Source organism: Populus nigra, chromosome 11 (genome assembly GCF_951802175.1).
Source record: "Populus nigra chromosome 11, ddPopNigr1.1, whole genome shotgun sequence".
In the NCBI taxonomy this organism is placed as follows: domain Eukaryota; kingdom Viridiplantae; phylum Streptophyta; class Magnoliopsida; order Malpighiales; family Salicaceae; genus Populus; species Populus nigra.
Window position 1 is genome coordinate 1,006,865 of NC_084862.1, and position 15,746 is coordinate 1,022,610.

Sequence of the window (15,746 nt, forward strand, 5' to 3'; positions counted from 1 at the left end):
AGGACATAATTAACTTTGTGAAAACGAGATTCAATTAAATATTATGGAAGAATATAGGGACTAACAGAGTCGTAAGCATGAGAAAGAATAGTCATATAAGAACAAATGCAATAAAAACGCGATGATCTCTTCTAAGTTGTTGAAAAGCTTATTTCTTTACATATACCAAATAATATAAAAGCAATATTAAAACTCCTCTTTAAAACCATATAAATTATAGTTGTAAAATCCAAATTAAACTTGGAGTTTGACTTGGAACGCAACTAACCCGAAGCCTAAACCAATCCGAGTTAAAAAAAAAAAACTCAGCCAACTAAATCAAAATTTAAGTTAACTAGAGCCTAATCTAATAGAAACATGATCTTTAATTTGTTGATTTTTTTGAAAAATAATTTATCAAAACTTGAAAAAAAATTTGATCAAACCTTGTATGGGACTAAAAAAAACTAAAAAAAAAACAGAAAAATTAATTTTTATAATTAAATTTTGTGTATAAATAAATTATACCCAACCTCAATCACAACCATAAACACCATAAATAAGGTTACATAATAAAGAGAATATCCAATAGGCTGAGCGCAGCCCATACGATAAAATACCACATTGTCTCACATAGAAGGTGTCCATCTTGCAATTATTCATGCCTCTCAGTACAGTTTGAAAATATAAAATAAGGGTTTAGTAGTTCAAAATGTTTACTCTTGCTACAGATGTCTTGCTGAGTTAGGCCATTTGGGATGCGAAGTGGTCAGAGTTGAAGCAGTTGGTGGTGGCCTGAGCAGTGGCAGGTGTCTCCATGGGGTTGTTCTGTGAACAATATTGTTCATAGAACAGTTAGAATATTGATAGTATGACAGATTAATAAGAAGAAAAGGAGAATACTAGGATTTTATTAAAAAAATATTGAAAATTTATCTTAATTTTAAAACTTTAACTACTGTGTAAGGCTTAAAAACTAATTTTATATTAAGTCATAACCAAGTTTGAAACCTACACAACACCATAGTAAAAAGAAAACTCTAATAACCATCTCTATGCAGAAATTTAAACCAGTTGATGAGACCCAGCTCTTTTGAACTTACTACTGCATCCCCTCAAATGATTTTATATGACAGAATGTACTTAAATAAAGAAATGAGAGCTTTTAGTGCTGCATTACCATCTCTCCGGCGTTCTCAAGCCAATTTCCCAGGTCTATGTCCCACGAGGTGCACACCCGCATATGCAGTTCATGTTCCTCTTTTAAGGCATTAAACTTTCTGTCGCGCTCCAGCAATTCCTGTGCATGTTTCGCTTTCAAGGCATGAATCTCCTGTGCATGTTCCTCTTTTAAGGCACTCATCTTTTCCTCACCTGAGGCAGTCAACTGCAGCCAAAAGTGTGTTGATGAAATTAATGGATATTATATGAGACACGATGTAATTAGCCTTCTTTTGAGGAGTGTGTACTAATAATCTACATCTGCTTTCAAAGAGATCATGTACGTAGATTTCTAATTAAAGTTTATAAATGCAAGAATGAGAGTCATGAAATTTACTCATCAATAGTGTATAATAATATAATTTACTATGAAAGGTTCACAAATAATTTAGACCAAATGGATTCGAGACAGCAATTCATAGGGTGTGACACAAGAGACATGGACAAGTCCTGAGTAAATTAGCTGAATTAGAGAGTCAGTAAACAGAGATATTTACTTCCTCATGAAAATAATAATATCAATATGCATAATTTCAACATTTTCATTGATACGAGTCATGCTTCCCAACAGTTAAGAGACGGTATTTTCATCTTTTCCCAGTAAATGTTTTGTTTTGAGTATATATCAAGATTCTGCCTTAATTAGACGGATAATTTTATTATGATTTCTCAATACACACGTACAATGTAGTTGTTTTGTGGAAAGATCAGTGTATAGAAGATGAAGAGAAAATCCCACCTCTTCTAGTTCACGTAGAGAATTATCGTGTCTATCTTGCTTTATCCTCAAGCTGATAATTTCTTCTCCACGTTCCCTCAGTTCCATGTTTATCTGATCTATTTGTCCTAGAAAACGCCAATAGGATTCCTGAAGTATCCCATTCTCTTTCTTCAACTCGTTCATCTCTCCCTGCAAATTAGATAGAAATAGAAATGAATATGAGTTATGTACGAGGGAAAGAAAAAGAAAGAAACGTAACACAAAGTAGTGCTAGAGAGTGGTAATATTTAGCTGGCTACGTACCTTCTTTTTCTCACGGTGATCTCTGTCGATATCCCGTTTGGGTTTCTTCCCAGCTCTAGGTGATGATGGTTGAACAGAACCTTGCCGCTTATGACCAGAGCCTGCGAGTTAATTTGAACGTGTATACATGAGCTGCTTTGGGGCAAGCATGCATAAATACTCACCTTGACTCTGAACAATCCTATAGCAAGTGTTACGCATCATCAAACAAAATCTTGGTAAGATTCATTTAAATTAGAGAAAATTGACTTATCTTCACTTATGTAATTACTATAACAAGTGTCTAAGTAACATAAATTTTAATGTTTTTTTCTTGTTTTTTTTTTTATTTTGGTGAAATCAAGAATATATATAGAATAAAAAGAGAATACCTGATTAAAGAAAGCAGAGCTTTAGCTACATAGGTTGTAGCCTCGGCATCAATCTAATTACAAGGAAGAAAAACAAGGAAACAACCAACCGTACTAATGAAGCAAACAACACAAAAATCAAACGAAATCAGGACTTAAGCGGATTAAGCCGAAATACATTCGTGATTTCTATACAAATCAACATTATTATACCAAAATGAAGAGTTTAGATTTCTGATCCAACATGCAGCAAAGTAGAACAAATGCTATAGGATACCAAATGTTTTTTTCTTGTTCATATGACAAGTCATCAATACAAATGTTTCATCTTCTTCCTTCTCTATGAAGTTATGTTTTTCATCACCATTTCTATTTAAATCAGTTTGACATTCTGATTTGTTGTTATATCCTCTTCTTTGAGAATAATTGGAAGACTAATTATTAGTGTGAATCTACTATTATTATTGCTTATACTCCCGTTTTCTTAACCACCTTTATGCAAGGTAAAAAAGTTATTATCAGATTAAACTTATAAAACCTGCTTCTCCTTGTCTTATCAATTCAACTTCTGCTTATAAATCAGCAAAGAAGTTTGTAATTCATCAAAGGTGAGTCTACCATATCCTTAGGTAATAGTATTAACGACTAACATGGCTTTAACATTTTTGTATTGCTTTTCATCTACACCGTTGAGTCATTCTCAGGTTGGCTCCTACACTTTTTGTTTAATAAAAGTCAATATTTAATAAGGAAAAAAGCAATTCTAAAACAAACAAAAAACTAAAAAAGAGTAATTGCTAGAAACCCAGGCGGCCTGAAGAGCTTGACTTAAAAATGAACCAGAGCTGAAACAGTAAGAGAGAAATCAAAGATTATCCAAAAGAGGATGCGTAAAACCTTTCCTTATTATAAAAACTCATCTATCTAACTAGATCTAACCATGCATCTATTTAGCAAAAAAAAAAAAAAAACCATAGAACATATATATGATCAAACTTTAGTATTCAACTCCAAGTGATTTTGATTAGGTGAAGTCTCTAAAATATGAAAGATTAAATGGTTTTATAAAATGTAAACTATAAATTATAACCACAATTATTTGACTTACCGTTTTTTTCTTGTAGATCCTTAGCCGAATTGGAATCCTCCTTACCCAAGCTGCCTTCCATCTACCAAACCAAGAAAGAAACCAAGAAAGAAGAGTATTGTTAAACTTTACTCTAAACAGAAAAAAATCTATGCATAAGAGAAAAAAAGGAAATAATTTCAAACCTCATCAAGTATATGATTTCAATGTTTTTTGTTTTTTCTCTTTCGGGAAGGGGATTATGGATTTGAGTGAGCGAGAGTTGACCCTTAATAAGTAACAACATTAGGGAAAATTCCATCGAACAATTGATCTGCGAAATTAATCGATATCTAAAGTAATCGCCCTTTAAAACGTTCGATATCGCTAGAGATAGAGAAATCGAAGATAATGCTTGCGTAGACCCACTCACAAAGTAAATGGATGGTGTACATATACTCCTGCCCCACATAGTTTGATAATTACTAATATTATCCCTATAGTTCCTGTAACTTTGTAAGTGAGACCCAAATATGTAGTTTTATATATATATATCAATTTTGATATGATATACATATGTGTGTATAACATTTATAATTTTGTCATTTAATATACTTATTCATATATATATTACCATTTCATTTTTTATTGAATAATAAATAATAGTAATATAATGGATATTTATATGGATACCCAAAAAGTTATACATAAAATATAAATAACTAAATTTTTTATCTGATATGTAATGGATATGATATAGATATATATAAAAAATTGACTTATAGATATCCATTGTTATCCCTAAAAGAAAATAACTACCAACAAGCTCACTCTTGTCTTTCTATTTATTCTCTTATTCCCCCCCCCCCCACAAATCCTCATGAATGCTTCACTATCTCAAAATAAAAATAAAAATAAAAATAAAAAACTTAAAGATCCAAAACAACCAATTAAAAACAGGTTTCATCATTTCATGGAAACTTTTTGAAAAGTTGAAGGGTAATATTTGAAAATTAAAAATACAAGGATATAAGTAGAATGTTGATGAATTTATAAGGGCATACTCAATTTCAGCGTCCTTGTTAAGTGTTTTCGACATATATATATATAATTGTTGCAATGAGAGATGCTTAGGGATTGGCTATTGATACGAGGCACTGTCGAACCTAGTTAAATGGGGATGATGTTGGCATTTGAATGGGGAAGAAGGCTGAATTTTTAAGGTAGAAAATATGAATTTTAATGGCTTGATTGTAATTGAAAATTTAGGTTTGTTAATTGGGATGATTATGTTGTTAACTCAGGTGTTGATGATTATAAAACACCTATTATGATGTTAACAATCAAAGCTCAATCAATACAAACAGTAGAGCTGGAATCCCTTCTATTAGATACTTAGTATGATCAGGCATAATTATTCTAGAGTGGTGACCTTTATAATTAATGTTCTTTTTTCCAAATATTAAAGTTATTTATTTGTATTAGATTATTTTAAGATTTACTTTAAATTGAAATGGCTTTGATGAATTGATTTTCAGGTTTATCAATATTGAAGTTGCCTATTCAATCTCGTCTATGATGAAATTATTATTCAAAGAACTATTATTTCAATGGAGTCAACTTCATGAATATTCTGAATGGACGAATAAGGTATAAGCTTGGTAGGAAAAAAAATTAACGTTAGATAAATAATCTCTAATTTAAGTTAATAATTATTTAAATTTTGAAAAGTAATTAACGTATGAATTTAATATAAAGAAATTTTCTGTTGGGACAATATCGTGCTACTAGGTATATAAGATAACAAGAATGCTTCAAGTCTATATTATTTTCATAGATAGGAGTTGTGTCTTATATTTACAATGGTAGAGAATCTATCTTAGAAAATATTTGAATGTCTATGCTAAATCTATGCTACCATTACAGCTGTAGATATTGAACATAGAATTAGTTGTAATTGCAATATCAGTGACAAAATAGCTACCATGATTATAGGCTAATTGTGCACTGTTTTAACTTGATCATGATCTGTAGAATCTTCCTTTATACGCCCCCGCAAGATTGAGCTTTCATCAGCAAGACCAATCTTGTTTCGCAATAACTTGGTGTGTTGCCTCGACAATGGCTTTGTTAAGAGATCAGATAATTGGTCCTAAGTGTGAATGTGTCAGACCTAATTTTGTACCAAGTTACGTATGAAATGAAGATCTATTTAAATGTGCTTCATGTGCGAATGATTAACTAGGTTGAAACTAAGATATGTTGCACTGAGATTATCACACAACAGTTGTGGACATTCTGTGACTGAAAGTCCTAGTTCTTTGAGAAAAGTGGACAACCACATAGTTTCGGAAGCCGTAGTTGCGAGAGCTTGATATTCAGCCTTGGTTGTGGAACGTGTAACAACTTGTTGCTTCTTTGAACTCCAAGAAATAGGATTAGAGCCTAAAAAAATGATATATGCAGAGGTGGACGTGCAATCATCAATGTTTCCAGCCCAGTTAGCATCAGAGCAAGTCTGTAAGGCTGGGGTGCCAGTTTTGTAAGGCTGAATACATGACAAATGGTGTGTTTTAAACAGCAAATGAGCCTTTTGGTGGCAGTCTAGTGTGTTGTAGTAGGCCTGTACATAAATTGAGATAATCTGGTGACAACAAATGAGATATCCGGGTGTGTCAAAATAAGGTATTGAAGACTTGCCAATAATGCGATGAAAATCTGAGCTATCCACAACAATGGTGCCATCAACCAATTAAAAGGACTGAGTTGGTAAGGGAGGTATGGAGACATCTTTCGCACCACTCATACTTGTTATAGCTAAGAGGTCACGAACATATTTATGTTGAGAAAGAAATAACTTTGTTGGATTAGGGATCACTTCAATACCTAAGAAATAATAAAGCGAACCCATATATTTGAGAGAGAACATGACAACTAGCTGCTGAATAACAGAGTGCACAAATGATGGATTATTTCCTGTAATGACAAGATCATCCACATATACTAGGAGATAACAAAGAATTGATTCGTCCCTGTAAATGAAAAGAGAGGAGTCTGCCTTGGAATTGTGAAAACCTTGTTGAAGAATGGCATATTTAAGAGCTGTATACCAAGCCCGTGGGCTTACTTGAGGCCATAGAGTGCTTTGATTATCCTGCATATATGATAAGGCTTGGACAAATCCTTGAATCCTATGGGCTACTGCATAAACACAATCTCAGTTAGTTCACTATTTAAAAAGGCATAATGAACATCCATTTGCCTCAATACCCATTCATTTATGACAGCAATAGAGAGGACAACCTTGATGGTGGCTCGTTTGACCACGGGATTGAAAGTCTTTTTGTAATCAACACTAGGACGTTGATTATAGCTTTTAGCAACTAGACAGGCTTTGAATCGATCCACTAACCCATTTGTTTGCGTTTTATACGGAACACTCACTTGCAACCTAATGGTTGATAGTTTGAAAGTAATAAAACCAAGTCTCAAGTTCAGTATTTCATGAGAGCAGTAAGCTCATGAGACATAACAACACTCTAGTGAGGTTGAGATGGGGTTTGACTAACACTTGTTGGCTCAATGGTTTGGGGAAGGGGATATTTGGATATGGTATTGAGTTGTTAGGCTTGAAGATTTGGTTCATTGATCTGGTGGTCATGCTGTGAGTGCATTGAGTAGATGCATGTGCTTTGGGAAGGTTAGGGTAATATGGTTGGGGGAATTTGGATGGGAACTTGAGGTGGTATCAGAAGAGGATTGGTAAGAGCTAGGCATAGTATCATGTAGTGGATCATGCGAAGATGTGTGATGACTTAGGTTTTGGGAACAATTAAGAATGGAGTGATCAGAAGGGTTTTTGAAATTACCTGAAAAGGATGTAACGATGGCAGGTGTACCTTCCTAGTGGTTGCTGGGTTGGTGTGATGGAGGGAGAACAGACATCGAAGGAGCAAGAGAGAGGGGAAGCCATGTTTGAAACACTGAAGGTTTGTGAAAAGAAGGGATGACATGGGAGTGGATGGTTTGAAGAAGTATTTATTTTCATTAAATAACACGTGTCTTGAAGTAAAGAATTTTTTTTGCAGTGGGTTCAAAACATTTGTATGCATTTTGTGTTGAAAAATAGCCAAGAAAAATACAGGTTTGGGATTTGGGTTACATTTTGTTTGAATTATAAGACCAGGTAAGAGAGTAGCAAATACACCTAAATTTTCTTAATTTGAAATAATTTGGTGGTTGACTAAAAAAAACTTCAAGGGGTGATTTTGCTTGGAGAAGAGGTGTAGGTTGTCTATTGATGAGATAAGAGGCAATTTGAAAAGCATAAGGCCAAAACAAGAAATCAAGATTTGCATCTTGAAGAAGGGTAAGGCCCGTTTCAACTAAATGATGATGGTGACGTTCAGAGACACTATTTTGTTGAAGGGTGTGTGGAGCAGTGGTATAGTGAGATATACCATGAAGTAAAAGATATGATTTTAAAGTAATGAATTCACCATCATTTTTAAAATATAATGTTTTGATGGTTTTTTAAAAACGATTTTCCACAAACTTTTTAAAATGTGGAAAAATAGTGGAGACATTAGATTTAGTGGCCGTTGGATAAAACGATGTATATTTAGTATAATGATTCATAAAAATAAGATATTATATGGATCCATCAATGCTAGTATAACTAACGGGACCCCACACATCAATGTAGATAATGTTAAGTGGTCCATGGCTTTAAAGACTTGAGACACAAAAGGGTTGTTGATGTGATTTATTAATAGAGTATGAGTGACATAATGAAGGCAACTTTTTATTGGATGTAATAGGAAGGAAAAAACTCTTAACAAGACCGCGAATGATTTTATTAGAAGGATGCCCAAAACGCTTATGTCATCCATCAATAGAAGTTCGTACATGAACATTAGCAACCTTTTTGGAGGAGACTGGGACCATTGATGTTGGGAAGGTATAGATGACATCGTTACATACTCCTCTTAGCAGTATCGCCCCCGTGATTATGTCCTTCACAAGAAAATAAAAAGGTTGAAATTCAATAAACACATTATTTTGTTTGGTAAGATGATGAATATAAATTAAATTTTTGCAAAGGTTTGGAACACAAAGGGTATCACGTAAGAGAAAAGTTTGGTTAGGGGAGTGCAAAGCCAAAGAACCAATATGTAAGACTACCAAACCTGAACCATCACCAAAAAGTACTCCATCAGTGCCATCATATTCAGAATGAATAGATAAATTAGAGAGATCTTCTGTGATATTATAAGAGGCTATTGAATCAATGAGCCGATTTTTTTCTTTGTCCATAGATGATGTGGAATAGTTGGCAAAAACATTTGATGAATTTGATTGGGAACAAAACTTGGCAGTGTGACCCAATTGATAACATAGTTAGCATTTGGGCTGATAACGCCGATTGGAGTTGGTGGGCCTGCTAGTGTTGGAGCTATATCTATCACGGTGAACTCCATTGGAGTTTCATCCTGGGCTGAAAGTGTGAGGCCCACATTGTGGCCTATTGTGCCATGAAGACCCCTAATTATATCCTCATTGCACATACTGCTTTGTCTTCGTGTAGTTGACAAAGACAACCATGATTTATGTTACAGTTTCCAGGCGCCTTAGATATGCCTCATGGCCAACTAGAAGATCATGGAACTCCTCAAAGTTTAGAGAGGACTCCCTGACACAGATGGGTCCTGCGATCTCCCGAAAATTTGGACCTAAACCATTTAACACATAAAGGGTTAGGTCATTATTTGAAATTAGGTGGTCAATAATGGTTATTTCATCAGCCAATGTCTTCACAACTTGGAGGTAGTCTGTGATTGATCAATTTTCGCACTGGATTAATGTGAGCTCCTCCTTTAACTTCATAGCACGAGTTTTAGATCTGCTAACACATAGAGTTTTGAGCTTTTTCCAGGCTCCATGAGAGGTTTGTGCTGTAGCAATTAAGGGTGTTATTGAGAAAGATGTAGAGGCTAGAACAACACTCAATATGAGTTTATCCTGTTTGATCCAGTGGTTCTTTTGCAACTCATCAGTGGTGGTACCATTGGAGGAACAACATGGAAAAGTGCCTTCGACATAGTTGAGTAAATCATACCCGATAAGGAGAGCTTCAAATTGAGCACACCATTGAAGAAAGGTGGAGGGGGTTAATTTTTCATTGATTTAGGCAATGAGTGGCTTATCTATTGTGGAAGAGGGTTGGGGTTGGAGAGGAAAGGTTGAAGTTTAATTGGGGGAAACAGACATGATGGATGCTTGGATCATTGGCTCGTTAGAGATTAGATGCTCTAATACCATATAAGATAGCAAGAATGCTCAAAGTCTGTATTATTTTCATAGATAGGAGTTGTGTCTTATATTTACAATGGTAAAGAATCTATCTTAGAAAATGTTCGAATGTCTATGCTAAATCTATGCTGCCATTACAGCTGTAGATGTTGAGCATATAATCAATTGTAATTGCAATATCAGTGACAGAATAGTTAACATGATTGTAGGCTAATTGTGCGCTGTTTTAACTTGATCATGATCTGCAGAATCTTCCTTTATAAGGTAGGTATCAATTAAAAAAATTATATTATTGTAAATTTTTATTCTTTTATTTCCTTATCCTATTTCTGTTTAACAAATTTATGTACCAAGTTACATGATTTGTGGTATGATGCCCGCAAACAAGCAATTAACTGGGGTACATCATGGAGCGTAATTGCGCATTGTTTCAAGATTTTGTGGTATCAGAAGGTTTTAAAAAAATGCTTATGATCCAGGATTCAAAAATTATATATTGTATTATTTTTTAAGTTTTAATTAATTTTTTATTTATGAAACTGTTAAAATAAACTATTTAATTTGTAAAAAAAAATAGCTTGGGTGCAAATCGACTCCAATTGAATTATTCGAGGAAACTCATCTAAAAAAGAAAAATAAAGGGAAATGAGAAAAAAAAGTTTTTCAATAAAAAAGTAGAAGTGTTCATTGTAAGGTTATATATATATATATATATATATATATATATATATCATTGTATTAATAATGTTTCTTTGCATTATTAATATGAATTTAGAATTTTGACTTTATTTTATTTTATTTTGTAGGATAAAAATAATGTTGGCATAACTGTAAAATTTGGTGAAGACACTTCCACCCATCTTTCTCAATATCTTCAATTATGGTTGGAAGTTGGTGCAACTAATAGACCTTATAGGAATCGAGTTTATAATATGTTTATAGCAACGACTTAAAAATGAGGGTAGGCCATTATGTTTCAACAAGAGGCACACCACATTTCAACCCATGCTAGAAATCACAAGATGTTAATGAGTCTGTCCCAAAAATGGTTCAGGAACAACTGGAAGTACAATTACCTAATTTGAAGAGAGAAAAAAAGCACAACTTGAACAAGAAACTAAGAGGTATTGGGAAACATTACATGCATATATGACTTTATATTTGTTAGAAAATAATATAAATCATATCCTAGAACCTCACCTAACAGCTTAAGCTTTTGGGTTGGGATGGTTTTTTAACATGGTATCAGAGCCTTGATGACTAAATGATCTCGAGTTCAAATCTCAACATCCCTATTTATTTGATAAAAATTAAACATAAGATAATATGGACCTGTGCAAGTTTCAAGCCCAAAGGGCTTTCACTTGAGAGGGTGTGTTAGAGAATAATATAAATCATATATTGGGACCTCACCTAACAGCTTAAACTTTTGAGTTGAGATGATTATTTAACAACATTTGACTCCCTCTCTTTGGACCTTCTAGTTCAGGATACTTTCCTCTCCCTCAACCTCTACTTTTTTAGGAGTTTATGTCTTGTTTAAAAAATATTTGTGTGTAGAATATTTAGATGAATAGAGAAACTTGTATTATAAAATTTTTGTTATGAAGATGTATTTTTGTTGTGATTGCATTTTTGTTGTTGTTTTTGTGATTACAGGGTGAATTTAAAAATAAAAAAGAAAAATGAAACGCTGAAAAAATCGTTGATGGACATGGGATTCCATCAACCATTTCAGTGGCAATGTTCGCACAAATTTCTTCGAAAAGTTGTAGAAGGTTTTGGCATTTTCAACGTAATTCACGATGGACAGTTCTTTTCGCATTTAAGGTGTCGATGGGGTTGCCGGCGGAAAAAAACTTATTTTTTTTAGTGGATATTTCATCCGCATTTCTATCGGAGTTGGAAGTTGCCAACAGAAATTGCTGATGGAATGTAAATCCCTGACGAGAAACTTGCCACTAACATATTTCCTTCAACAATTCCATTGACAGGTCAGATACTAACAAAATGTTTTCCTAGACATTAAAAGAATATCCTTGTCAGCGTTTTTCAATTTTCTGATAGTGGTTTGAAGCTGATGATGTGTTTTATTTTTTAAATTCACTATTTGTTTTCTTTGATGCAGTTGATATTTCTAATATTTTTCTTGGTCATAGCTGCAATAAGATCTCAAGTTGGATATGAATTTGTCTATTTAGGAGTGTGGTTGCGATTACTTTTCAAAATATATTTTATGTTGAAATATATCAAAATGATATTTTTTTTATTTTTTAAAAATTATTTTTAAGATTAACGTATCAAAACAATTCAAAACACACAAAAAATTTAATTTTTAATAAAATAATTAATTTTTTAGAAACATTATTTGCACCTCGTTTTCAAATGGTACGGAAGCATTATGAACCAGTAAATTTTGATACTTGAAATATTGATGAATTTCAATGTATATACATGTCAAGTGAACGAAGAACCTGGAAAGTCTTATCGAGCCTCAGGCAGGCTAATTGTCAATTCGTTGTTAGAATATGTAGTTGATGTGTTGTGAAAGGCAACAAAATTGCTAGATCTCCGACGACTAAGACTCGAGAATGCAGGTTCTTTTGGAGAAGGAAGTGATGCATTGTCATTGCTCAACATCTGAACCACTAATGGCATCGTAGGTCTATCAGCTGGAGATTCCTGAACACACAAAAGCCCTACATGGATGCACCTGAAAATTCTGTCAGGACTTTCACATGAGTCCTTTATCGATGGATCGATAAGGTCTAGTCCTCTAGCTTCATTCCACAATTCCCATGCCTGAGAAGCATTTTAAATACATTAATGTCTTGTTTTACTGGTAATCAACTATTATATGGAGATAACACAGAAGGAAAGGTTTCTTTTTTCTTTTATTTTTTCAACTTACCCATCCTTGAAGGGTTTGAGGAAGATCGTTGCGAAAAAATTCAGCATTTCTCTTACCGGTCACAATCTCTAATAGCAAAACTCCAAAGCTGAAGACATCTGATTTTTCTGAGAATTTTCCATATTGTGCATATTCAGGTGACATGTAGCCACTGCAGAAGTAATAGTGCAAATGAATTAGTAGTGACAGAAAATTAGAATATCAGTAGAATCACGTTGACGCCAATCGAAGTTTATGTGGAGTATTCAAACTTACTAAGTACCAACCACCCGTTTGGTATCTGCTTCGGTTTGGTCAGATCCAAACATCCTTGCCAATCCAAAATCTGAAATCTTAGGATGCATTGCATCATCCAGTAATATGTTACTTGCCTTTAGGTCCCTGTGGATCACTTTCAATCTAGAGTACTTGTGAATGTAAAGTAGACCTTGAGCAATGCCCTCAATGATTCGAAAACGTTTGCTCCAATTAAGGTTTGCCTTTTCAGAAGGATCTGATAGAAGAAATCATTAGCTGACAATGTGATTATGGTAGAACAAACCTAATGTAATGCAATGTAAGTGTTCAAGCTATTGACGATGTTCAGACAAGGATGGCTACATATTTTAGGAGTTTCAAAAGAGAGAACGAAGTTTACCAAACAAAAACTTATCCAGGCTTCGATTCCGCATGTATTCGTACACCAATATTCTCTCCTCCCCTTCAGCACAGCAACCTAAGAGACTCACCAGATTAGTGTGTTGGAGCTTAGAAATAAGTTTTGACTCATTCATGAACTCTTCTAGTCCTTGTCCAGATTTCTTAGAAAGCCTTTTTATTGCGACTTCTTGAAATGCCAAATCCCCCTACAGAGCAAATGCTCAATAAAACCAATCACATCATCAGGAAAGAGAATAGAATCAAGAACGGAAAGTAACTGAAATCAACTAAATTTGAGAAGTTGGATGCAGCATTTCCTAAAAGTGGAAATAAAACCTTATAAACGGTGCCAAAACCACCCTCTCCCAGTCTATTATCTTCAGAGAAGTCATTTGTGGCAGCCTGTATTCTGTTCAAGCTAAATATGTTCAGCTCCGTGTCACCATTACCAGCTTCACCTCCAATGGGGGTGCTGGTCCCTGAAAAACTCCCTTCAATTATCCCTGTCAGGTATCAATTAATGTTAAGCTACAGAGTAAACCAGGACAGCCAACAATAATCATTATCTTTTTGATGAAGAAAGGTATGGAAAGACACCTTGTTTTCCAAATCTTTTTCTCCAGGTGAAATAGCCAGATAGAATAGTAAGAACCCCTAAAGAAATTACTGCTACTAGAATTATAATAGAGCGCTTGCGTCTACTGGAAAAGTTATCACTACTTCCATCATTTTCAACTGCATATAAAAGTAAAGGTAGATTAGTTGTTATTGAAATTCACTAAAGGGGACAGTTAGTCCTAATCCATGAGGCTCAATGCAGATGTTGAGAAAGTCAAAACTAGTTGAAATTATATGATCATACCAAGTTCTCTGTCATGAACACGAACGTAAAGAATTTGCCCTTCAATGTCATGTACAATATCCATCAATTCCCCATACCAGCTCAGGCAATTAACTGAATTTCCTTGACTTGCATTGACAAGTGCATAAGCTGTGCAAGAGCAGTTTTGTAGGCATCTTGATTCACAATCATTGGCACTCATATTTTCCACTAGATACGAATGATCTGGTAATTTTATAGTTTCAATCTTCAAAAACCCATCACCCTTGTCACATGTTAGTGCCTTTTGCCTCACACAAGTGTCACTAGTCCAATTCCTCATATGCCACTCTTGCTGAACTTTTGGCTGGAAACCTGTCAAACATTTGCAATAAACTGGAGAACCTTTTTTGTCACAGCTACTAAATGGACTGCAATGACCATAGAAATCACAGTAAACTTTAGGCCACTGCCACATAGAAAACCATTTACTGTTTTTCTCCTCCCATATCAGAGCCTCAAGTCGCCCATTAGGGACCAGTGTGATCCTTAATATAGCTGAGATATCTGAGATACTGTAAGAAAGATAAATATCATCACCCTCTAACTTCACAGTAATGTAATAAGCAAAAGGTAGCCATCGGGATAACTTCGTTAATGACATAGAATTGCTGTAGACATTGGTTCGGCTATAAGGAACATGATCCTTCCATATGAAAAACTGCAGAGGTCCCGTCGTATCCAAGCCGAAAGAGAATAATCCTGGTTGTGGATCTTCAGCGTCTATCCAAGATGTAAGCTGCCTTCTTTGACCAGTTTTGCGATTATTTCCAACTTTCATGCCAGGCAAGAACGTATCCGACGGATGATCAAAGCTCTGCCACAGGATGGTTTCCCCACTTCTCAATAAAAAGTTTCCACTATCCATTAGGACACCCATCATGCTATTTATAGCTGAATGAGCAATCTTTACATTAGATGACCAAACAATTTTCCCTGTTGCATCCAAAACCACTAGATTTCCATCGACCCCGAGTGAGAAAGTTCCTAGAGAATCAGTAGGGGATTCTCTATTCGCAACCCAGACAACAGATTTCTGCTGAATTTTGTTATACCAAATGCCAAGATAGTACCTTGGAGTTGAATTTCCCACACTAAAGAAGCCTAGAGCAAAAGTTCCACTAGCAGAAATTATGGATTGATTTGCACTGACATATCTGCCTGGAACTATAATCCCTTCACCTGCACCGATTGGCAGTAGAGAAACTGAGATTGACATTAAAAGCAGCAAAACACAGAACCCCATTATCTATTTGTGAGGCTGAAAGAAAGATATCTGCAATTAATGACTGGAAAGGCTTCACATCCGTATATGATCCACAGCAGTTAAAAATATCATCTGAAGTTGGATATGGTGGACTATG

General features: G+C 34.5%; 2 protein-coding genes across 2 annotated transcripts; both read right to left on the reverse strand.

Annotated features, from left to right (window-relative positions):
- Window positions 1-552: 552 nt before the first annotated feature.
- On the reverse strand, window positions 553-4,054 carry LOC133668606 (uncharacterized). The gene is made up of 6 exons (XM_062088560.1): window positions 3,847-4,054; window positions 3,683-3,743; window positions 2,225-2,325; window positions 1,940-2,110; window positions 1,160-1,366; window positions 553-807 (listed from the first exon to the last, which is right to left on the reverse strand). Exons 2-6 carry the CDS (start codon window positions 3,741-3,743, stop codon window positions 724-726), a joined length of 624 nt encoding a protein of 207 aa, XP_061944544.1. The 5' UTR covers window positions 3,847-4,054; the 3' UTR covers window positions 553-723.
- Window positions 4,055-12,351: 8,297 nt separating this feature from the next.
- Window positions 12,352-15,746, reverse strand: LOC133668604 (receptor-like serine/threonine-protein kinase SD1-8). The gene is made up of 7 exons (XM_062088557.1): window positions 14,365-15,746; window positions 14,100-14,237; window positions 13,839-14,005; window positions 13,501-13,708; window positions 13,119-13,356; window positions 12,864-13,014; window positions 12,352-12,754 (listed from the first exon to the last, which is right to left on the reverse strand). The coding sequence occupies exons 1-7, from the start codon at window positions 15,626-15,628 to the stop codon at window positions 12,437-12,439; spliced, it is 2,484 nt and encodes an 827-aa protein (XP_061944541.1). The 5' UTR covers window positions 15,629-15,746; the 3' UTR covers window positions 12,352-12,436.